At 38.0% G+C, this 26,331-nt stretch overlaps 1 protein-coding gene across 1 annotated transcript in view; it reads left to right on the top strand.

The window, feature by feature from the left end:
• The first annotated feature begins 17,730 nt into the window (after positions 1–17,730).
• TEK (TEK receptor tyrosine kinase) overlaps positions 17,731–26,331 on the top strand; it is a 109,781-nt gene continuing 101,180 nt past the window's right edge. Inside the window, exons 1-2 of the mRNA XM_060100483.1 lie at positions 17,731–17,737; positions 18,419–18,577. Coding sequence (XP_059956466.1) covers positions 17,731–17,737; positions 18,419–18,577 — 166 coding nt within the window. The remainder of the gene's footprint in view (positions 17,738–18,418; positions 18,578–26,331) is intronic.

Here is a 26,331-nt window from a genome sequence, read left to right as displayed (position 1 = left end):
CACATTTTCAGTTAGCTCTTTCCAAAGTAGTTGTGCTGATTTACAGTCCCACCAATCAACTCCTGAACTTGGTATTTTCAAACTTTAAATTTTTTCAAATTGTTGTTTTAATGAGATTTCCATGATGACTAGTGAGGTGAAGTATCTTTTCATGTGACTCTTGGACATTAATTTTTCTTCTTCTGTGAATTATCTGTTCATATCTATTGCTTATTACTGTTTTGGATCCTAATTATTTACACCATATATAGTTTAGTTATATCTATATCTATATATTGATATATATCTCCCAAATATCTTCTCTCAGTCTATGCCTTATCTTTTCACTTTATATAAGATGTTATTTGTATTTCAAAATTTTTAATTAAAGTAATTTTTAAAAATTATTTCATTTATTTTTTATTTTTGGCCGTGTTGGGTCTTCATTGCTGCACGTGGGCTTTCTCTAGTTGTGGCCAGCGGGGGCTCCTCTTCTTTATGGTGTGCAGGCTTCTCACTGCAGTGGCTTCTCTTGTTGCGGAGCACAGGCTCTAGGCGCATGGGCTTCAGTAGTTGTGGCACACAGGCTCAGTAGTTGTGGCTTGCAGGCTCAGTAGTTGTGGTGCACGGACTCAGTAGTTGTGGCGCACGGGCTTAGTTGCTCCATGGCATGGGGGATCTTCCCAGACCAGGGCTCGAACCTGTGTCCCCTGCATTGGCAGGCAGACTCTTAACCACTGCGCCACCAGGGAAGCCCCTAAAGTAATATATTTAAAACACAAATTAGTTCACAGTCTTCCCCTGCTTAAAACCTCCAGTGACCTCCCACTGCTAAACATTTTGCCTTGATCCACAAATCTGTTCTTCATGATCTTGGGGAAGCCTTTTCTGATCACCCAGTTGAACACAGCCCCCCTCCTCCCACCCAGCAACACTCTATTTACATCATCCTGTTTAATTCTCTTCCCGGCACGTATGTTTTTATCTCTTCATGGTATGTTCTTCAGTGTTTGATTAATTCCGCCCACGTCCCACTACCCTACTCCAACCCAACTAGAATTTGAGCTTCATAACAGACAGGACTTTGTCTTTTTTACTGTGGTACCCACCAGTGCCTTGAACAATGCTAGTGCACACTTAGGTTTTTATTAACAAAATGAAACAATGACCTTACCATAATTCTGTACAGTTTGTAGTATATATGGGTATATAATAGAATGTGGACCCATTCTCAATAATGCTTAGAATAATGCTTTTATATGGTAGGTTCTCAACAGATATTTTTTGATAAATGGATGATTGTTTTTGTCATTATCATAAAATTCTGAATTAAGAAACTTATGCTCAGTGTTACATAGTAAAAAAAAAAAAAGTGTTGCATAGTGAACAAAACTAGATAAGCAGCATTCATCATAGCATTTTTCTTGATGGGGTTTCCTTCTTTCCAGATATTACTGCATATCATAGAAACCCTACAACCAGACTTACATCAGCTAAGAAGTTTGGGATATCACTACAGCACCCTTTCCAGGAGAAGAAAGGGTTACAATACAGAGGAAATCTGGTTCAGAACAATGGGGAACACATATAGAATAGTGGTTAAGAGCATGGGTTCTGGAGGTAGTCAAATTCGGGTTTTAATCCTGGGTCTGCCACTTGTTAGGGTAACCCAGGGCCACCTTCCTTCTCTAATTCTCAGTTTTAGCAACTGCAAAATAAGGAAAACAATGTCTTCTTTATAGCATATAGATGAAATGAACTGATACAGTAAAGCATCTGCACAGTGCTCAATAAATAGTAACAGTTAATATTATTAAATGGAAGTTATTATATATTCCCAGATGTTATATAATGGAAATACAGAGATTTTAACTTTTAATGGCATTTTAAGACTACAGTCTAGTTATAATGTACTAAGGAATACTTTTTCACTGTAAGAACAAATTGCCTTAGATGATTTACTTCCTGTTTTCTAGTTTTCATTGATGAATTATTATAGATTTGTGCAAATTTCAAGCAATATTGACTAAGCTTTTTATTTTTAAAAGTCCATTACTTTACGGATACATTTATATAACTATACATAACATTTTAGATAATGCATAAATGTGATCATATACATGTTTTCATAATGAAGTTTTTAAAAAAATCTCTCTCCCCCCTCTTGAGCCTCTTTACACCCCATTCCCGTAGTAGCCCGTGTTAATAGCCTAATATGTATCCATCCATTTTTTTCTCTTGATTTATACAATTCTGTGCAAACCTATTCATTAATATACTTATATACCTATGCAAATACAGGGTTTTTTGATTATTAATTTAAAAAATGAGACCATATTCTGAAGCATGTTGCTTTTCTCACCCAGCAATGCCCAGAAGAACAATTCACTTGGGTATAATGTGAATTCATATTTTAATGACAACACAATATTCTATGATTTAGATATAACGTTATGTATTCAGCAATCCCCCAACTGCTGAGCATTCATTTTCTTTCCATTTCTGGCACTACAAATTATGCTACAATAAACATATTTATACGTCTTTATCTACTGATATGTTTATTTCTTTGGGACAGATTCCCAGGAGAAGGATTGCTAGGTTGGAGGACATGCTTATTTTTAATTTTAATAGATATTGACAAATCTTTTCTACCAACAGTAAGAAATGTAAAAACATTTTGTGTCATTTTTACAGAAAATGGCACTTGTACATAGTAGTGTTGTAGCAATAAATGTGACATCTTTTTTTAAAAAAAGAACAATAAACTTCTGGTAAGGAAGTTTCAAACAAAAGAAGCATTCCATTGGGCTATGTCCTCCTTTTTTAATTACTGTAATTGGGAAGTCGAGTTGGGTAGGGGATGGGGGCAGGGAGCAGGAGACTTGAAGAAGAAAGGGTGCTGAAATAGAAATCCTTCCAAGTTTACTTTCATCAATAGGTGACTTTCCCCTCCATAAGTGTGCTGTCCTAAAACAGGATGTCTGAGCATCCTGGTAATACAGGGTCGTATGGCTGTTACACACTTTTTCTTGCAGGTTCAGTGGCTTTGTATTCATTTGGCTAAATGTTTCGTGGTGTACAGAATGCTGAAATATAACACTTAAACATTTTTCACTAATTTCCTCTGGTAAGAAGATAGTCTACCATGTGAAAGTTTAGATGATGCTATCAAGTCCTTCAGGAAGTTCAAAGTTAATTACTCAGTTCACTAAATTTATAGTGCATCTTTGTAGGGAGTAGAATAAAGTACCATCATTTACTTATTGGAACGAAAAACATCTTGATAAATTTATCAAACTGTTCCTGTTAATGGGAAGAACACTAATAGACGCTAGTTAGCATTTTGAAAATTTCTCCTTTAGTAATTTCCATGAGGAAATGTGAGTTCTGTGCATAGTAAATATATAATAAATAAGAAATATTTATATACTTAATTTGCACATTTACTTTAAAAATATGATAGAAAGATGAAAATTGGCTAAAAAGGAAACTGGTCAAAATGGTAAAAACTTAAAACTGTAAAACCTCTTTCCTACATATCAGCAGGAAAAGAGCCTGATTAATCATGGTCAAGTGAGCTAATGACAAAAGATAGCATGAAGATGAAATTTGAAACAAAGTAGATATAAAATTTAAATTATTTCAAGAATACATCAAACACTCCTACAAATATGTTTCATTAAACATGAAAATATAGTTTTCAACATAATTTTGTCGAAGTATTCTTAGCTTGCTTTCTCAACACATTGAGACACTTAGGTAATGAGAATACTACCTTAATTTCTTATCACTTTCGTTTTCTTGCTTCTTGCATTATTGTTGTACTTAAGATGAGAGCATTCTGGAAAATATATATATTTTACTGAGAAATTTGTCAACTTTTAAAAGGACTAAACAGAGTCGATTTTACAGTTTTTAAAAAATATAACATTAACTCATATTAAGTGGGTGATATGTTCATGAAAAAGGTGAGAGATTCTTACTCTGTTCCTGCAAAAAGGGGCAGGATATATAATATTCTTTTGCAGTACTGTTGGGATTGTCTTTCTTCGTCAGCTCTAGGTTTGGATAAGCTCTAGGCCTGGTCTTCATCAGGTTTCCACTGAACTGAAGAGAAAGGAGTGAAGGTACAACCAGGCATATCTCACAGAGTGGGAGTGGCTAAGAAGTAACATATCTCTTCTTTTAAGTCTAAATCTTCAAAGAGGATAATGATTAGAGGGTAGTTTAAACTATCAAGCCAAGGAAATGCACACACCTAATACCTAACTGTCAAAGGGACGATTCACAACTTGGTTGCATAACTGGAGGAGAAAAAGAATATTTGGGATTAGAATAAACAAACATATGTACAAACAGTTGTACAAGATCTGACAAAACTCCAAGTGGTTCTTCCCATAATTTGGAGGATTTTTTAAGAAGGGTGCCTAGACATCCAAAGCTTATCTAATAACAATTCAAATTCATCACAAATCGAGCAAATTATCTTCCTAACCTGCTCCTCTGCTTTTGACGCCTTTTCTGTATGACAGAGCCTATTAACTGTGTTCTATTTATAGTTTGTATTCTGTTATTCTATCTGTATTTTTAGAGAAATCAGAACAGGAAAACCTCACTGAATTAACTCTAATAAATTTTATGTAATATAACCTCTCCAGACTTCAGTTCCTCATTTGTAAATGAGGAATCAAGCCATGTAGGTCAAAAGAATATAGAACTCAGAAACCAGAAACGTCTGTTCATACCCCAACTCTGCCACTTACCATGTGTGTTGTCTTGGAAAATTTTAGCAACTTATCTGCATCAGTCTCCTTGTTTTTACATTTTTTGACTTAATGATTTATCTGATAATGTTTCCACGTTTGCTGACATATTGAAGAAAGTTAAATATTAGCTTTAAGAAAGCCATAAAATTAGTAGACATAGATTGCATAGCTTGTATGTATTGTAGTTTTTTTAAAAAAAATTAGAGTTGAAAGGCTCCTAGGAAAGTGCTTCAATCCACTTAACTCTCTCCACAACCATGTTCCTGACTTCCTCTATCTGCCTCCACCTGAAATGTCCTCCTCCCCATGTCTGTTATCTATTTTCTAGCCACACTTCAAAGCCCAACTCAAGTCTCATCTTCTCACTGAAACCATATCTGAATATTTCAGTGAAAATTAAACAATAATTGAAATTTCTGTAATAACAATACTTAAATTCATTATGTATTTCCACCCTTAGCAAGGTATAATAAACTATTTGTTTTCCATGCGTGACTTGTGCTTAAATTATTCATTCTCTTATTTACTTCCTGTAAACTCATTGAAAGTCTACTACATACTCTGAGATCTAGGACTTTATGTAATGTTTCTTTGTAAAATGGGAATGGAAATTCCTATTTCTTAAGGTTGTGGAAAATTGAATAAGATAACATATATGTAAGTGCCTGGCCTGTGTTATGGTTTAAATGTCTTTTTTCTTTCTTTTTTGTCAACAGCTATTTTCTGAAAAAAATTTTTAAATGGACTTCTTAACTTGTTCTCAAAAATTAAGGATACCCTATGAAGAAAGCAGGTTTCTTTCTTTGTCAGAGGAAACATATTGTAACTACCCTGTCATTTTTATTAGAGTATTTCGGTATCTACTTGGAGATGTCCCTTGAAAAAGTGTTCTAACTTTATACATTAATAGAATTCCATGATCAGATGTCTGGAATACTGGGACAAAAATAGTAAGGAGACTCCTTTTTCCCCACTTCCTTATGTGAAGTTGTTTCATACAATTGTAATAAAGTTCGATTCTTTTGTTACATTCTGTATACATTCTGAGATCCCCTGTCCTAAACAATTTTTTAAAATTTGCATGCAGTAAGGTTCACCCTTGGTTCAGTAAAGTTCTATGGGTTTGACAAATGCACAGTGTCATATATCTGCCATTACTATATCATATGGAATAGATTCACTGCCCTAAAAATCCCCTGTGCTACACATATTCATCACTCTCTCCAAACCCCTGGAAACCACTGATCTTTTAACTATCTCTATAGTTTTGCCCTTTCCAGAATGTGATATGATTGGAATCATATAGTATATAGCCTTCTAAGACTGGCTTTTTTAATTTAGTAATTATGCATTTAAGATTCATCCATATCTTTATGTGGCTTGAGAGCTCCTCCTTTTTATCACTTAATAGTATTCCACTGTATGGATGTATTTGAATGTTTAAAAAATAGCATCCTTCTCTTGCTTCATGCATGCAGTATCTTTTCATATATTTCTTTTTTATTGAAATATAGTTGATGTACAATATAATATTACAGGTGTACAATATAGTGATTCACAATTTTTAAAGGTTATACTCCATTTATAGTTATTATAAAATATTGGTTATATTCTCCATACTGTACAATATATCCATATACCTTATTTTATACATAGTAGTTTGTATCTCTTAATGCCCTACTCCTATATTGCCCCCCTGCCCCTCCTCCCCACTGGTAACCACTAGTTTGTTCTATATATCTGTGAATCTGCTTCTTTTTTGTTATATTCACTAGTTTGTTATATTTTTTAGATTCTACATATAAGTGATATTGTACAGTATTTGCCTTTGTCTGCCTGACTTATTTCACTTAGCATAATACGTGCCAAGTCCACCCATGTTGTTGCAAGTGGCAAAATTTCTCTCTTTTTTATGGCTGAGTAGTATTCATATATATATATATATATATATATATATATATATATATAAAACACATCTTTATCCATATATATTTCTGATATTCATATAATCCTTTAAAAATTTTTGCCATTTCCTTCTTCCTTAGTAGTCTCTGTTCCTGCCAAGATGCTTTTTTTCTGGCCTTTCTGTAGGCCTGTACTTTTACATTAAGGGCTTTCTGCAAATATCTGTTTGTCCTGGCTGGCTGTTTAAGAGTGGAACATCAAAAAACTGACTGGAAGCTCTGAGCATGAGTTCAGTGTGTTGCACCTCTCTGCAGCAAAACTAGCGGAATGGTTTTGTTGGAGGTGCCCTACTGATATATCCGTTGGAGAAATATCAACATCTTCAGACTTATTCACTAGGGTTGGTCAGATTTCTCAGAGATCTGCTGAACTCCTGTGTGGAGAATAAACTTTTGCCAGCCTTCTGTGAGACAATGGGTGAAGAAAGCCCAAGGTCTAAATTCAGTTCAAACTTTAGCTTAATCCTACCTTCTGTCTACAACTGTATGGTCCAGAGAACCTCTCTTTTATACCTCCTCCAGAGAAAAAGACCTCTTTGACACCCCTGCCTCAGTCTTCTATGTGGTGGAAAAGGTATGTTTACTCCACTGTGTGGAGAGCGAGAAGAAATGCATCAAGGATCTAACTGTTGTGTGGGTTTTTGGGGGGTTTTTTGGAACAGCTTTATTGAGATATCTATGTACTGTACAATTCACATATTTAAAGTGTATGATTCAATGGTCTTTATTATATTTGCAGAGTTGTGCAACCATTACCACATCAATTTCATTTCATTTATTTATTTGAAGTATAGTGATTTACAGTGTTGTGTTAGTTTCTGGTATACAGCAAAGTGATTGAGTTACATATATATTTTTTTTCATATTCTTTTCCATTCTGGTTTACTACAGGACGTTGAATATAGTTCCCTATACTATACAGTAGGAGCTTGTTGTTTATCTATTTTATATATAATAGTTTTTATCTGCTAATTCCAAACTCCTACTTTATCCCTCCCCCACCCCCTTTTCCCTTTGGTAACCATAAGTTTGTTTTCTATGTCTGTGAGTCTTTCATAAATAAATTTATTTGTGTCATATTTTAGATTCCACATATAAGTGATATCATATGGTATTCGTCTTTATCTTTCTGACTTACTTCACTTAGTATGATAATCTCTAGGTTCATCCATGTTGCTGCAAATGGCATTATTTCATTTTCATGGCTGAGTAATATTCCATTGCACCACATCAATTTTAGAATGTTTTCATCACCACATAAACAAGCCTGAGTCCTTAGCAGTTACCCGCCCCACCATTCCTCTCATCCTCCACTGCCCCCACTACCCCAGACCTAGACAACCACTAATCTACTTTATTTTTCTATGTATCTGCCTAGTCTGGACATTTCATATAAAAGGATTTATACAATATGTGGTATTTTGTGACTCAATGCTTTTATTCAGCATAATGTTTTCAAGGTCTATGCATGTTGTAGCATGTATCAGTACTTCATTTTTTTGGCCAAAAAATTCCATTGTATGGATATATCATATTTTATTCATTTTGTCAGTTCATGGTTTGGGGTTGTTTCTACTTTTTGGCTATTATAGATAATGCTGCTATGAATAATCATGTACAGGTTTTTATATGGACATGTTTTTATTTCTCTTGGGTATATACTTAGGAGTAGAATTGCTGGGTCACATGGTAACTCTGTAGTTAACCCTTTAAAGAACTGTCTGCCTGTTTTCCAAAGTGGCTGCACCATTTACATAATCACCAGCAATGTACAAGTGTTCCAATTCTCCACATCCTAGACAATACTTGTTATTATCTGACTTTTCCATTATAGCCACTCTAGTGTGTGTGAAGTGGGATCTCATTTTGTCTAACGGGCTTTTAAATATACATTCAACTAGTCCTTAATTCCACCTTATCCCCACTTCCAGAGGTATAGGTAGTCACTAACTTACCATCTTTTAGACGTTCTGCAGTGTATATTACTTTCCCCTCCACCAATCGCTAAGCAGTAGCATTTCTGTGCTTGTTATATCAGGTACTCTGGCTCAACAGTTTTCCAGCTTCTGAAATTTTGTGGTTTCTGCCTTCTCTCCCATTTTCTTTGGCTGGTTGGCTTTATATCCTTGAAGAATTCATTTACTCTATTTTAATGATTTTGAGAGGGAGGAGTAGTTCTGCATATGATTAGTTCACCATCTCTAAACTGGAAATTCATTTTCAATTCTATTTGCCTATTGAAGTTTTCTGTTTGATGTTTTGAGGAGAAGGAGGTTTAACAAACATTTCTTGTTTCTAAAATAGGCAATCAAGGCATAAGCCACACTTGAGTAAGACATTACGTTTGGGAATAATGAAAATAGAAGTATACTTGAATTATTTATGATGGTTCTTTTCTCTTATGATCATTTAAAAATTATATGCACAATTACTTATATTAATTGTTTCATCTTTTAAATCAATCACTGAGATACATTATTTCAAGCTTCATATAAATGATGGCTATTAACTTCCTTCTTAAAGCTTTAAGAATATTAATAGTAATATTTATTTTGTACATACTCTATCCCAGGCACTGTGCTAAGCATTGTATATATATTATCTCATACAGTCTTTATAACAACCTCATAAGGGGAGTACTTTCAAACTGCTGTTACAGATAAGGAAGCAGAGGCTTAAATATCTAGTGTAACATACTAGGAAATGGTGGGCTTAGTCCTTTATGCTTGTTTTTCTGATCTTGAGCCTTGTCCTCAACAATATGCTGTGCTGTACTGGGGAGAACCTTGCGTATTCAACTTATAGACAGTTTAGGTTGGTTAAATCTACCATAGCATGGATTGTGCATGGGTCTGTAGGTATTATTAATATGTATCTACATTTTAAATTAAACATATATACATGATTAAATAAGTTTTTGGTTAAACAGGATTTTTTCCTGCTTTGGATTTTCTGTCCTTTAAGCCAGGTTAAAGTATAGACAATTATCATCAATTAATATTATTAACTTAATGTGATGCTGGAATGCCAGTTTCAGAAGTCATTTCAAATATGGGCTTTCCGGTGTCAAGAAATTTATAGCACAGACAGACTCTTACGTCCCTGACTTAAAGCGTATTTTGCCAAATGCAGGGAAAAAAGACCCCCTTACTTAAAAAAAAAATTAGTTTCTATTTTGAGTTGTTTTGTTAAATTCCTCATTACAATTTTTGTTTGTTTGTTTCTGTATCTGACAAGAAGGACTATGATTGCTATCTCAGTGGGTGGGTGGACTGAAGAGATGATACACAATCTAAGGTTAATTTTGTTCTCTTTCTCCATTTCTTTCCCATTTCACTGAAGTGATTAAGAGAAAGAGCTTTCAAGACAAAGGGAAAACTTATTATAAAGGCCCCAAGGGGGGAATGGCTTATGGGGCTATGAGTTTAGAATGTTCCAGGAACAGTGAGGAGGCCATTGTACCCAAGTGCAGAGGGCAAGGGGAGGGCGGCTCCTATAAAACTGGAGAGGTTGGCAGGATGGCTCCTGCAGGGTATGGCAGGCCACGCCAAGAGTCCACAATACAGAGCCGATGAGTAGTCATGAGTCACAAAGGGCAGGGGCCTTCCATGGGGCAATGCCAGGCATAAGAGAGTGCCTCATGACCCCACTACTTCATCCCCAAGGAAGCAAAGGGAGAGATTTGGGCCTGAGTTTCTAGCAGTTTTGCAGGCAGTTGTAGAAGTCAAAGAATTACCATTTAGTTATTTTACAGTGAGATGCCTGTATTCCTGACTGGCCTGGTGTGGGTAACTTCAGTTTCAACTGTGGACACATATATGTGGACATTATAAATCTTATATGCAAAAAACAGACTTTTCAGAGACCTTTTCCTGGACATTTAACCCATCAGTGCTAATGGCACTGAATTGAACAAACTTCTGCTTATGTAGGAACTAGTTAAACTACCTTTATTTGGTTTTCAAATAATGGTATCAAAATAAATTTCTCCAAACTGGAATGTCTCCTAAATAGAGTTTAAAGGCTCTGTATTTCAACTCTATAAACCTTTGTAAAAATAGCTGCTGGAGATACATAAGACATGATTCCTGTTCTCAGGGAGCCCAAAGTCTAGTATAAGAGAAAGATGGGCAGACAGTTTTCTACAATGAAGCATGGTAGATTTATTTCCCAGTAGAGGCCAGTTCAGCTTTTTCTACAGTTGTCACATGTGGTTGTTGATGTTTTTAAACCTGTAAAATGTTTGGGTTATATCTGATGAAGATGATGATACCTATCATCATTTTCAGGCATTATGCTAGATGCTTTACACAAACTAAATGTTATTTCCAAAGAGAGCCCCCTCCCCTACCTTCCCCCATTTAGAAGATGAGGAAACTAAACTTCAGAGACCTGAGTTACCCAAGGTGAAACAGCTAGTGTGTGGGGTCTGTGTTGAGTCCTAGGTTGGCGATTCTAAAGCCCCATACTTCCCGCTTTTCTACCAACTCCTTAAAAATTGGTTTCAATTATGTGTATCTGGATTGAGTCAGAGACAATTTGGTAACTACTTTACCACCAACCCTCTAAGGACATTTGCACTGGTTTTGTTTTGAATGGTCAAACTGTTCTCTGAAACATGGGCCCTTCTGTATTCATTTACCAAAACTTCATTAAGTATCTGTGAGTGAAGCACTGTGCTAAATACTGGAGATACAAAGATGACTACGACATGGTCCTTGCCTCTGAAGAACTCTTAGCCTAGAAGGGAAACAAGGAATTGTAAGGCAGATGGACAATACTTTGCTACAGTCATTGCAAAACCTCTCTTCCTGCCTCTCAGAGCCCTGCCTTTCACACTCCTCTACTCATCTCCTTTCTGCATCTACTCCTTATGGTCCAGGCTGCTCTGCATGCCATCTGGGTGAGCTCATTAATCCCCATGGCAATGCTCAGATTTCTCTCATGAGTTTCATACCAAAGTATCCACTGCAAACTAAGCATCTGTCTGGACTTGGCTATCCCATACCCAATCCAAGCCCATGTATCTATAATAGAATTCTATATTGAACTTTTTGTCCAAGCCCATGTATCTATAATAGAGTTCTATATTGAATTTCCCCACAAAAGAGCTTCATGTCCCATGGCCCTTTCACAGTGAGTACTACCAGGTTCATATTGTCATACAAAACAGCAACCTTGGACTTACCCTAGTCTCCTCCCTCTCAGTCAACCCCAAACAGTCATTAAAATTAATATTTCTATCACTTTAACACTTGTCATTCTTTCTACTTCTGATGCAATTATAGCCTTAATTCAGACTTATGATCTTTAAATACCACACTGCAATAGTCATCTATCATGAGTTTTCCTGGCTTTAATCTCTGCAAATGTAACATGTCTATTGCTCTCAGAGTGACCATCCTAAAATGAAAATTTAGTCATAGCACTCCTTGATTTAAAACCTTCTATTTCCCTTTGTTATAGACCTTAGTAGGGTATATCAAACCTGGACCCAGTTTGTTTAATGCACCTTTTCTCAGGCTAAGCCCTTTCTCAGCCCTATTTCAGCCTTGCTCAACATTACATTTCCCCTAACATGGTATAGTATTTTATACATTCATGTTTTGGCTCAGACTACTGGTCCATTTGTCAGAAATGCCTGTCGTGCCCTCCTCCATGCCATTGTCATGGTTCACCTAGTAAACACCTTAGCTTTCAGTACCTAGCTCAAGATTTCCTTCTTCTGTATGGCCCTTTAGGGCAGAGCTATGAATGATTAAGTAACTGTGAAGAACAGAGAATAAGTCTACTGTGATAAATTTCAAAAATTACCACAGTATCAAAGTAGACTTCAGAACAATATTATCAGAGATAGAGATAGATATTAAATAAAGATAAGTGAGTCAATTTACAAAGACACATACAATCCTAAATATGAATGAACCTAACAACCTTTAAAATACGTGAAGAAAAATTGATGGAATTTAAAGCATAAGTACAAATCCATAATTATAGTTGGAACCTTTAACATTCTGCTTTCAGAAACTGACATAACAGGTAGAAAAGAAATCAGTAGGGATATAGAGGACCTAAACAACTCTATGAACCAACTGGACCTAACTGTAATTTTTGGAATAATCCAACCACCAAGAGTAGAATACATATTCTTTTCAAGTGCACATGGAACACTCACCAAATACACCATATTCTGGGCCATAAAACAAACCTAAACAAATTTAAAAGATGTGAGCCCCTGCCTAAGGGGCTTATAGTCTATCTGGAAAGATGCCATATGTGCCAAGGAAATATCAGGAGAAGAAAAAAAAAGAAAAAAAAAGCCATGAGAATTGGCGCCTCATGGCCTAAAGGATCCCAAAGCAAAGACTACTACAACTTTTACTGCCAGTACCACCCTTTGGTATTTAACCACACAGTGATTTTGTTATTTAACTTTTCCTGTTTTGATGCATTGTCACTATGGCTGGGATTGTATAATTGTGAGCTTCAACAGCAGAGACCACATCTTCTCTATGTGTCTCTTCCTACAACAATTAGTACAGTGCTTGCCACTTTGATGCTGAAAAAAAAAAAGGTTTAGAGTAAATGGGGTTCAGAGAGGGTCAGGTATTTTCCATGGCCATCAACTCCGCTCCAGACCAGAGTGGGTGTTGCCACTTTAACTGTGGTGTTCTGGCTGAAGACCAGGACTTAATTGTTGATGACCCTTCCTTTTCTTCTAGTCACTGTTAGGTGCAGTAGTTTCATGAAAAAAGTTCACGAAAGTCCTTAAGAAGACAGATGTGATGACTCTGGAGCTTCAGTGCCCACAGCCCTGCAAAAGGCAGAACGCCAGTGCTGCACTGCCAGAAGTCAACACCCCACCCTGTTTGCTCACCTCCTGGAGGCTGTGGTTCACCTGCATTCTGTTTCATATTTGCCAATGAGTGTTTTAAGGTACATCCTACTTCCCTGGGTCCACTGTCTCAAGGATTTCCCCCTAATCATCTTCATTTGTGCATATATATTCATTTTCTATAATGTTGAAATTATAGAAATTATAAAGAAAATAAAAATCAGTTTTTCAATAACCCAGAAATAGTAACTTTTAACATTTTGTTGTATATTTTATACATATATAAGTATATTATATATATATATATATATATATATATAGAGAGAGAGAGAGAGAGAGAGAGAGAGAGAATGTATGCATGTGTATAAATTTCATGCTGTCCAAACTGTTGTTTTTCCCAATCAGTAATACAGCATAAACATCCTTACATCTTTCCATGTCAGTATGCTTCCATCACAACATTTTGACATTTGTATGGGATTTTACTGTGTACCAAGATTTATATTAATAACCCATTTTTGTTGGCTATTTAGATTGTTTCCAGGTTTTGATTATTATCAACAATACTTCTGTAATGCCCTCATACATAAATGTTGGGCACATCTTTTATTTGGGCTTGGGTTATATCATAAAAGTGGATTTTCTGGGCCAAAGGATATGCATCTAAGACTTGCTACATATTTGTGATAGTGACCTCTAGACATGTGATACCAGCTTATAGGAACATTGTATAAGTTATTTTCCACACCTCTTCACATTTTTAATTTATCCATTGCTATTTTGATTAATTCATCTCAAAGACTTTCAATGTTTTCTGTAGATTTTTTTTTCACATATTAAGTACAAAAGGCAGAGACTAGAAAATGAAATATCAGCCAAGTGCCCTGTTTCTTTGCATATTTTGTTTGCTTGTGTATTGGTTTGTTTTTCTTTTTTGTGCTGCTATAAGTGTGTCTGGAAAAATCAAATTAAAGTAAGCTGAGTAAGCTTGACTAACAAGGAAACCCCTTTCACTTCCCTGGAGCTTGACAGTGGGGTGCCCACAGATCCTGATATTATTACCACTATTTCGGAAGCACAATGATAAATGTCTGCATTTATCAGTGTCATCACACTTTTCCATTATCTGTCAAAGTTTCATTGCAAATACTTTTCTAAGGTCTGGGCATACCCTGTTGGTGTTTGTGATGTTTGCTACATTTCTCTTTATCTACTTTTTTGCACATTGTGGTCTAAAGATGAACTATGAAAAAAATAGCCAACTTTGCAAAAATTGGAGGCCAAGAGACCAGGATTCTGATACTCCCTCTACTACCCACAGCTGAGCAAGTTACTTAGCCTGTGTGGGACCTTGTTTCCTCATTGTAAATAGCTCTATATAAAAATCCAGGGGTAGTGTGGTGGTTGTAGATGGGGAAGAAACCCATAGAAAGCCTTTATTCAATATGTACTTGTGCCAGATACTATGTATATATTATCTCATGAATTAGGCATTATTGTCTTCCATTTTAAAGATGGGGAATCTGAGGTTCAGAGATGTGAATTAAATTGCCCCGGACATACAGAGAGTAAATTACAGCTATAACATGTAATCTAGGTTTGCCTGACTCCAAAGCCTTCTCAAGGTATGAGTATATAAGTAACGATGGGAGTCTGTTCATTCATTTCTTAATTCATTAAGTATCTATTCAAGACATACTATGACTTTCCAGGCACTGTGGTCAGATCTGGGAATTCAGTGGTGAATAAATTAGATATGTTTCCTGCCTCATGAAGATATCAGTCAGCTGGGGGAAAAGAGACATTAAAAAGATGAAGACACAAATATATGATTACCAATTGTGATTAGTACTGTGAAAAAAAAGTACAGGGTGTTGGGATGAAATAACAAGGAAGACCTGATTTGGATTGAATAGGTCAGGGAAGACCTTTCTGAAACTGAGACCCAGAAGATAACTAGGTGTTAATCAGGCAAGAATGGGAAGAGCCTTTCAATATCTCTGGGTGGATGGAGCTGCTGAAGATAGAGAGCTGATCCAGCTGGTCCCCAACAAGGCTCTTCAGGGGATGAAGATGCCCTGATGATGGCCACAGCCAGCTTTGTAGAGAAGGGTTGTGGCCATGTCCAAGTGTGTGGTATTTCCTTAATACATTATGTATTGGGGAAAGTCCTGTCCAGACATGGAAATGGCCTCTCCCTTCCCTTGGAAATCCTGGCATACCATCCAGTTGTGCAACTTCCCAACCTGTTGCCAATCAGCTCTGCTGACCTATTGGCCTTGCACTTGGTAGTGAAGCTCATATTGTTGTTCCTCAATAGGTTCTCCATGTTCTAAGATCCATAGGGCAGAAAGCTGGAGAAGAGCATGTCTGGACACTTTTGTCCACAAGTTTTCTTCACTTTACACCTGGAATTTACATGCCAAAGATTCAGACCTCCCACATGAAAGTTGCTTAGCCTTTTGACTAGCTGTATAATCATAGGCTCAGGAAATCCAGCAGTACTTATTATATGGTGTCAATATTCTGGGTAACAGTGAAAAGGATTACATGGAATAATATTTCTGGATCCTGGAAGATGAAGTTAAGCTACGTAGATCTTTGGGATAGTAAAGAAATAAATTAAACTGAGCAATATTTCTGGATTACAGAGAGAAGAGTGAAATTGAGTCAATCAACCTGGATAATGGAGGGAGGAAGAACCTGACTCACAGTTCTGGGTAGGAGGAGATCATTCTGGATGATGCGGAAGGATGAAGCTGGACTGCTTTTGTGGATAACGGAGGCAGGCAGCGCAGGAAAGGACTCAAGGTAGCAACACATTCAGCCCACAAGAACCAGGAGGCAGCGAGAGCAATGATGGCTTCCTTGTTTGCCCATCAAGCACAAACAGGGGAAGCTGTGCCTGGGAAGGCAGGTGCCCTGGGGTTGGTTTGTTTCCAAGGTCTTCCTTCCACTGCTGCCCCACATACCCTGGGGCCGGTGGACCTCACAAAGTCCCAGATACAATGTGCTTAAGTAGAGCACTTTGGTGACCCCCTCAGGCTTTCACAGTGACGGAAATACAAAGCTAGCGTCTTCTTTGAACTGCCCAGACGAAAGGTCCTAGGAATCAACCTGGAGATGCTGAGAGTCGGACAGTTTAGTCCTTTAGGCTATGAGGTGTTACTATCAGAAGGGAAATTAGTCATATCCAGTCTAAATCCTTCACTTTGCAGTTGAGGAAACCATGGCCTAGAGATGGGAAGTGAATGGTCCAAAGCCTTACAGGCAGATCATGGCAGAACTAAAACTAGAACCCAGAATCCCTGACTCCTAGTCTGGTTCTTTACGATGCCAAACTTGAAGCCATCTCATAGGAATAGAGAATGACATTCTGGAGGAAGCTTTTAGGACTGAAATCAGAGACAGAATGGAAAGACGAAAGGAAGTGAATATGTTAACACAATTAATGAAAGCCTCCTATGAATTAGACACAGTGCCAGGTGTTTTTACGGATTTTTAAACCTCATTTAATCCTCTCAAAAATCCCCTTGATGGAGAGATTATTGTCATTTTATAGCTGTTGAAACTGAGACTCACAGTTTCAGTAACTTGTCTCAGACCACACATGGCTGAGCCAGTATTTGAACCCAGGTCTGCATGAAAACACAGCCTGAGCTTTTCTACCTCAGTTGCCTGGAAACATCAATTGGTTCTTGAGATCATCACTGATTGATAAAACCTGGGACAGAAATCAGGCAACACTAGCAGCATCTGCCTTTTCCTGTGGTGAGTAGGAAAAAGGATCACACAACTCTTTCCTCCGGCATGAAGGTGAGGTGATGACTGAGGTATCGGCTCTCTATGCTAAGGTCAGAATTCGTATTTTGGTGAAATTGTCATCTGGATAAATTTAGGGTCTCTGATCTCATTGTAGGTATGGTTACCCCAGTGGTTATTTTCCTTTCGGCCTGTGTACTCTCTCTGCTCTTATGAATAATATTTTTATCCCAATCTAATCACTTATAGTATTTGGTTTTTACACAGGTTATTATTTTTTTAATTTTGGATACAATTTTCTTCTGAAAGTAAGTTGGCCAGTAACCACGAAATCCCTCTTAGTATTACTAAAACCCTTCTCTGCCAATTCTTTAAGAAATTAGATCATCTTCAGATGAATTGTTAATAAAAAATTAACGCGATGGCCAGTAGCATGGATATCTTTGGGCTCTTGGCCAAAAGATAAGCCATCTGTGTGTAAGAAAACAGGCTAACAATTTTGGACTCTGGTCTCTGTGGCCACTGTGAGCATTGACCTCACTGTTAATTACCCAAATTAATTGTTTTTAGGGGTTGTGTTCTCTCATCACGAAAACTTCTCTTCCCAATTCAAACCATGTGGGTTAAAACAAGAAAACAAAAGCCAAAACTGCTCCCCACACCCAAAAGCCCCTTCTGTCAGGGCTCCCAAGTAGACCCGGGAGAGCTGTTAGAGGGCTGAGAAGGGCCAGTCATCAGCGCATACCATACATAGGTGGAGGGCTTGTTATTCTCAGTTTCCCGCCTAGGAGAGGATACCCCTATTGTTTCTGAAAGTGCTGACCAGGACCCACACTTCCAACTAAAATTCCTCTATCCCTCCAACAGCAGCAAAAGCAGCAGCAGAAGCAACTGCAATAGATAAGTGTTTTGATGAATTGCAAGATGGATAGGGCTTACAGTGCCCCCAGCCTTGCTGATACCAAATGCCTTTAAGATACAGCTTTTCCCATCCTAATCTACAAAGGAAACAGGAAAAAGGAACTTAAAACTCCCTGTGCTCAGACAGAAATGAGACTGTTACAGCCCGCTTCTGTGCGGTTCCTTCTTGCCTCTGACTTGTAAACAAGACCTAGTAGGACATGCGAATGGAAAGTCACAAACCTCAGGGTGTTTGAAAGGATCCTTGGGACCTCATGCACATCTGTGGAAACTGGATGGAGAGATTTGGGGAAGCATGGATTCTTTAGCCGGCTTAGTTCTCTATGGAGTCAGCTTGCTCCTTTCTGGTAAGGTTTGGCTTTATTATCTTTAAAAAAATATTTTTAACAGAGTTAATGATTCTGGGCTCTCTCACCAATGCTTAGTGCTGGTTAACAAGGGGCAGCTGAGGCACAGGGACTGTTTCTCCATGAGTCTCCATTTAATATATGTAAGGATTGACATGGAAAGTCCTTGTGGTATGAACTGATTTTTCTAGAGTTTCTCTTCTGGATTATTGCCCGCTGTGTTAGCATAGACTCTGTGAGGACTGATTAGGTCACTTTATTTGAAGAGACACGCTTACCATAGTGCATTATTTTACTGTTCCTCATTCTAGATTGTTTCCTTACTCTATAGAAAAAGAAGAAACCTGGCTTTACCTGCTTCAAAGAAAATCTTCAGTCATTAAAAAAAAAATCAAATTCATGCTGAGAATGATTCAGACCCACTTAAGGCATTGTACAGATTGTCATTTTTAAATGAGAACAAAAATGCTTTTCTATAAAGATTTCATATTTGTATCCTATTTTAATCAAAGCAGTCAAACGCTAGGCTTTTTGGTTTTTATCTTATAGTTGGGGTCAGGGAGATTAAGGCTATATAATTTTTGTTTTATTTAAAAAATATTTGGCACATAGTAATTTGTAAAGTCTTTATTGGCCCAATGAAATGAAAGTTTAGGCAGTTTCCCAGATCACTGGGCACAGGAGAGTAAGAAAACCTATTGTGGGTTTAAGGAATGGTTGGCTTGAATGTTTTTAGATTTAGGTCGTCTGTTGTTCAGACTCTCTAGATGGCGGCATGGCTTATAGTTCACTCACCCTATGGGATACCTATGAAAGTGGTATCAAATCACGAAATACAAATAACAACTATAATGGCCATCAATCTCTTCCCTTCAGTTTGAAAACATTTGAATTATTGTAATGAAAATAGAATCGATATAGGAAATGAATTTGGGAAAATTTACTGAACTTAATGGTGTGGGCTATATTATATTAGTAGAATTTGATCCAAGTATACATAAGTATCTGCTAATTATTTTATATTTTTCATATGTTTGCAATATTATATTATTAAATAGTCAAAAAATTAATCCAATAAGATAACAGAATTCCATGTTTGTTTATAGCTCTTCAGTTTGTTTTCAGTGATCAATTGAAGATTTAATAATATTTTAAGACTAAGAATGTGTAAACTGCTGAAAATGAAAGATTATCTGAGATAGTTTCAATATTTATGTAGAAATGTTTTATATTCATGTAGAAATAATGTTGATTTCTCCAACAATATGCATCTTTAAGCCAAATAGTTATCATAATTCCATTTCGGTTTGCTTTTTTTCTGTGTGACATTTATCAGTAACATGAAATCTGGAACTGCTTCTACGTCAGGGATTATAGTCATGCAAAGCCCAGGGGTCCACAGCTGCTCTGAGATACTTTTTAGGTTAAATAATATACACACACAGAGACACGCACACTCTGTTCTAATTCATCTTTTTTCCCCATAGTGACCATGTTATGGCACTTTGCAATATAGGCTTAGAAAAGATGTCATAAAATCAAACAAAAAAGTTATGTGGCAAAATAGTTACTCTGTGTATAAACCAAAAGCACAGCACTAACTTAAGCAGGGTGAAGCCCTAAGAGAGGGGTTTCGTGCTCTTGTTGAAAGGAAGGGTAACACTGGCAAGGTTGGTTTCTGGATTAGGTCTGTTGTGCTAAATCCTAACTTAGATTTTCCATCTAAGCCTCCGTGAATATGAATACTGAAGGCCTGATAATTGCAACAACAAGAATCCGGCATGATTATGTCTACAGGCATAGGATCCCATTCTTCAAACCAAACTCCACTGGTAGACTACAGTAATGGAGCAAGGGGCTCATGACTTATGGATTTCTCTCTCTAGTCTAGTGGGTTGTTCGTCATTCCTTTTTTCTGAACAAATAGAACTGAAAAAAATATCACATTTGCCTCAGTGAAGGTGACTCTGGGTGGTAGATGCTAACCCATAAAAGGGTTGGAGGAGGTATGTAGTTTTTAGAAGGCTTCCCTCAAATCCACCTAGATTCTGGTAGATTCCCCTCCCAATAGCAGATCATGGCCAATACCAGCTAAGAAACAAGTTCTAAGAAACATACTAGATTTTCCCTACTCTCCCATTCTCACCAAACCAGGTTGCTCTCCCAAAGAGAAAAACAAAATAAAACTAATCACTCTTTCTGCTTTATCATAATATGTCCTTTGTGATCACACACTGATCCAATGGGAAGCATCTCGTAGCATGCCTTCATGCCTCTTTCCTGTCTCATTTGACATTTTAAGTAACAACCTGGGTTCAGAGATAGTGAATATCTTGTCTGGAGTGGCAGAGGAAATTCAGTTATAAGGTCAGGGAAGTGGTCCCAGATGGAACCTCCTGATTAGGGTTGGTCTTAGAAGGCTATTATCAAGTCTGAGTAATCAAGGGTGGAGGCGTAGAAGCTGGGAACAGAGACACACCTGGGAATTATTCTCAGAAGGAGGAGTTTTGCTCTCTTCACAGATGCTCCCTCCTAAACATTGTTTTTGCTGGGAGCTCTCAGCATTTCCCTTTCAGCCTTACCCTGGGAGAGCTTCCTTCAAGAGTCTAGTCCTTCTAAGACATCTCTCCAGGAGGGAAGAACTCTTCTAAGTTCATCTCAGAAGACTACACTATATCCTCTGGGGGATTCAGATGGGTGGGGTCCAGTTTTTTCTGACATTATCAATTCATCTCCTGGAGCTCTATTCCTAAAAAGATATGTGTGTGATTGTGTCACCAGCTTATTCCCTGTAGATGGCTTATTGGTAAGAGCACAGAATCAGGATTCAAATAGATTTGTCTAGGCTGGAAGGGTGAACCAAACCCAAAAGATAAATAGATAAATGTCAAAATAGATAAATGTCAAGTTATGCATTTGGATTCAATAAATAGATGACGTATGTTCAATGTGAGAGAGACCTGGTTTGCTGAGAGTTCTAGTGAATGACATCCAAGTTTTGGTGATACACAAAATTTGATGAATTGCAAGGAGCCAATTTATAGGCGCCAACACGTGCTTTACTTGCTAAAAAGGTAACACATAAGCTGTAACCGTTTGCATAGTAGAAATGTAAGGTCAGAATTAGAGGTGGTAATCACTTCAATCTGCTGCTCAAAGCACATCCATTAAACACTGAAGACACTGAAAAATTTGACAGCAAACATAGTAGGCAAATGGGAAGGTAAGTGCTTTAGAAACTTTGTCATATGGGAACATTTAGTCAGGAGAGAAGAGATGAAGGAGCAGCATTTTCATGGGTTTCCACATAGCAGACACCATAGATTGACACTGTATTTTGTCAGGTCTAGGATCCAGGGGTGGAGGGAGTTGCACAAAAGACAGAGTTTGGCTTTGTTGATGGAAACCTAAAAACTGGATCACTATCCCCCTGGGGAGTGAGTTCCCACACTGGAGAGGGTTCGGGCATGGGTTGGGTGAACGATAGTCTTTAGGAATGTGAAAAGAAAATCCTTTTCATTTCACTACCTGTGGCTCCTCACCGACCACTTAGCAGGTGGATAAAGGTCAGAAGAGCCACCAAGATCTTTGCCCACTGAAATCAAACTGAGTTTGTTTTCTGAATGTGGACCCAGATATGGTCACTTTATGCTGAATTGTAACTCAGTTAACATGCCTTAGGAGAAGAAAAACCACATGCACTTGTGCTATTATGACTCACTTTTGAACACTGCTTTATGAGGCTGAGGTGGATCTCATCAAGAAGGCAGGAGAAGGAATTAAGAGTATGGATTGTGAAGTCACACACCTGGGATTAAGCTCAAATTGGATGACCATGGGCCAGTTATTTGATTGTTCTAAAGCACAGTTTTCTCATCTTTTACATTTGAGAATACTTTTTTCCCAGAGTTGTTATAAGCATCAAGTGTGATAATGCATGTAAAGTACTCAGCCAGTAAGAACTCTCTTAGTAAGTGAAGCTAGTGTAATCAAAAGAGGAGTGTTGCTCTGAGGACCATTGGGCTCATTCAAGACCAGTCTAATCTTTTCCAGGTGTAGGGGAGTCACTTACGACTCATAGAAGCATTCTCCTAAAAGACTTCAGCATAAGCCAGTTTCTCAAATTTTGTGCTGATCTCTCCCCACTTGACAAGCCAGAACACTTGGCCTACTCTCCAGTGCTTTCCCTCCCCTATCCCTGCTCATGGCTCTTCTACTTCAACCAGGCCCATCTCCCCCATCTATGCATACTTTCCCCTTGGCTCTTGTTCATGCTGTTCTATCCATTTGGAAATGACATCCACCATGTTCAGTCTGCAAACAAAATTCAACTTAGTTTGCCTAGGCCAACTCTTCCTCGTGTTCTTCCCCTAATTCTGAGTTCCCTTCCCACACAGGCTGTGCCTTTGAGCTTTAGACACATAGATTTAGCCCAGTTAACCTCTAACATTGTTGACAACAGGTACTATTTACTTCTTATTCTCCGTAGTGCATGGAGTTTAATATGCCATAGTAAGAAACTTTTGGTATACCATGGCAGACCTGAAAAAAAGAGGGAAATTGTTTGTTGTTGTACAAAGGGCTTTTAAACATTGAAAAGATAACAATAATAATCAATTTCATATATATTGCAAGTAGTATTCACTCATATCTTAAAAGGTTGGCTTATGTTAAATATTTGGTGTAAATAAGGTCAAAAGAAAATCCCTTTTTTCCCTTAGGTGTGAAACATAAAAGATATACTCACGAAAGTGGGTTTAACAAGATTTTACATAATATTAGGTATTGTATGATTGTTGAATATTACTTTAAAGATACACATACTTTTATTCAATAGACATTTATTGAGTTATTGCCCACCTTTCATTCATTCATTCACTCACTTAACTATCATTTCAATCAATGAAGACATACTGAGGACTTACTTTGCACCAAGTACTGTACTGGATACTAGGAATGAAAAGAAGGATGAATTATTTTTCCCCTTGCTAAACTCACATCTTAGTAGGAAGGATGACTATAGGCATATAAGTTGTAAGATGCTATGATAAATAATGTAGTAGGGGTATATCAAAATCTAGCTTTTCAAGAGCTATAAAAATGTTTATTGGCTTCAATAATAAAAGCAACTTTAAAATCCAAATTAAACATAAATGGCTAAAAACATATAATGTCAACTTCATTAATTGCTAAATTTAGTATGAATAAAATTTATATTGAAAATAATCTGTAGGATAGATTTTCCTCACTTGCAAGAACTCCTAAATAATAATGAATATTGCCAAAAATTATGGCTAGTGTAGTTATGAGTTACTCGTAGCCAAATGATTTTAAAACTAAGTAGATAAAAAGGAAAAGAGAAGAAAGAACTTCCCATCAGAGGGAACAGGTGGTGTGAAATAGCTGGGCAAGCTCAGGGAAGTTGAGTAAGTCTGGAATGTAGGGAGGAGGTGGTGAATTAAGGTTGGGTTCAGATCAGGAAGGGCCTCATAGGACATTTTAAGTCATTTGTACCTCTTTCTGTACACATGGAAATTTAGTATGGTGTTTGTTCTATCATATCTGATTTATGTCTTGGAAAATTCACTCTGATAATAGTGTGAACTATGTATTGACATAGCAGAGACTTAGGCCTGGACCCATTTGGCTTCCCAACACTCCAGGCAGGGAGGCTTAGATGAAGAAGGTGTTTGAAAGTGTTAGGAGGTGAAACTGTAGGGACTGGTAATTGGTTATATATTGGAGGTTGTGGGAAGTGGGGTGAATAAGCATTGCTCCCAGCTTCTGGTTTGGGTAACGGTGCTGCCATTCTCTGTGTTGGGAAACATGGCAGAAGGAACTGCTTGATGACAGGCTGGCATGAAGCAAATAATTATTTTGTACATGTTGATTTTGAATTTCCATGTTAAAGGTGGATATTTAGCAAAATTTGGCTCTCTGGGTCTGAAGCTCAGAACAAGAGGGTCGGGCAAGGGATTGAAACGTAGAAATCTTTGTTTATGGTAAGCGAAGACATGGGTTATATACCAAGATTTATGTGAAAGGAAGAGAAAGAGCAGATAGCCAAGGGTTCTATGAAGAAGCAGTCAGGGATTGCCAGGGGAGGCAAACCCAATCAGATTCCTTCCCAGAGATTTCAGAGAATTGGTGTTGTGGTAGCTAAGGAAGGAGAAAGTTTAAAGAAGGGGACAGTAAGATGGGGACAGCAGAGTGACAGCCTCTGGGCTTGGCATGGGGGCACCAGACTGCAGGTGGGTTATTTTACAGAGAGCCAGCTGCACTGACAGCATTACCGTGCCAGAGCTGGAAGGATGTCAGAAGATCAGCTAGCATCACTCCCAGCCTTCAAGAAAGGGAATGTCTAAAGTTGCCTCCCTTATTTCTGGAATTTTAAACTGATAACCCAATTCCCACCGGTCTAGCCAGACTATTCCTCAACTCGTATCACACGTGCAGAATGTTTTTTAGATTGAGCCTTGTCTGCTTTCCTCTACATCCTTCCCCCACTGCCTCCTTTTGTCCCTTCGGGACTCTGACCATCCTTCTCCCTGTGTTTCTTCCCGAAGGCTGCAGGGGCAGGTGTGGAGACATGGATCTGCCAGATGGGCAGAGTCCTGACTCTTTTCAACACATCTGTTGATTAGAGGGAGTGCGTTCCCACTGCCTAGTGGTGCCATGTCTAACATGGTACGCACACACGTATGTAACAAAGAGGGAGAAAACCTAAAGATGAGCAAAAGGAGCCCATTAGGCAGCCAGCTGAGGGGCATGCGGGCGGCTGCTGTTTGCTCTGCCTGCCCAGGGCTTGACCAGTGAGGTGTGTGTGGTGGTCACACCCATCTCAGCAGATCTGTCAGCTTTCCCGCTTTTGTTAGAGGGTGATATCATGCTTCCTGGGGGGAGCGCTGGAAGACAATGCTCGGCCACTTTCCTCCAGATACAATAGGCGGAGTCAGGAAGGCAGTATTGACATTGCTGGGGCTGGGAAGGCACTCGCTGCTCCGTGGCCGTCAGATGGTGAACCAACTTAACCTTGGCACACAGGGCCTGGGTTGTGCAAGGCGTCTGGCTCCAGAGCCAAAGGGGACTCCACCCTGGGGACAGGAGTGCTTTAGACATCTGGGAATCTGGGATGGGCTTCGAATTCTGATCCCTGTGTCAAAAACAACCGCAAGACAATAATAGTACCAGGAATAACAAAAATGGCTACCATCTTCTGAATGTCACTATGTGCCAACTGTTTAATATGATTTTTCAAAATTCTTCTTCTTTATTTTATTTTTATTTTTGTTATTATTTTTGGCCACACTGCGCAGCGTGCGGGATCTTAGTTCCCCAACCAGGGATCGAACCTGTGCCCCCTGCAGTGGAAGCATGGAGCCTTGACCACTGGACTGCCAGGGAAGTCCTAATATGATTTTTAATATCTCACAACAATCTCACACAATAGGTATTATTATTTGTTCTGTTTTGTTTTAAAAACAGATGGTGAAACTGAGGCTCACAAAGGTTGTGACTTGACTAAGGTTAAAATGTTGTGGACATTCATTATTTGGGACTGCCTAACATTCCTATTTTTCAAAAGCCACCATGCTTTCCCTCCATTGATGGGACTGCCAATCACTGATCAGAGTGTACTGTCCATCTGAAGAGAGCAGTTGGTTCAGATGGAGGGTGCATGACTCAATAGGGCCACATAGACTCTTCTCTGGGAATTTATGAGCAAGATGCTCTCTTTCTTCAGTGAGGACACT

The sequence above is a fragment of the Mesoplodon densirostris genome, chromosome 6 (assembly GCF_025265405.1).
Source record: "Mesoplodon densirostris isolate mMesDen1 chromosome 6, mMesDen1 primary haplotype, whole genome shotgun sequence".
In the NCBI taxonomy this organism is placed as follows: Eukaryota; Metazoa; Chordata; class Mammalia; order Artiodactyla; family Ziphiidae; genus Mesoplodon; species Mesoplodon densirostris.
The sequence above is the reverse complement of the archived record's forward strand: the minus strand, read 5'-3'. Positions and strand labels throughout refer to the sequence as shown.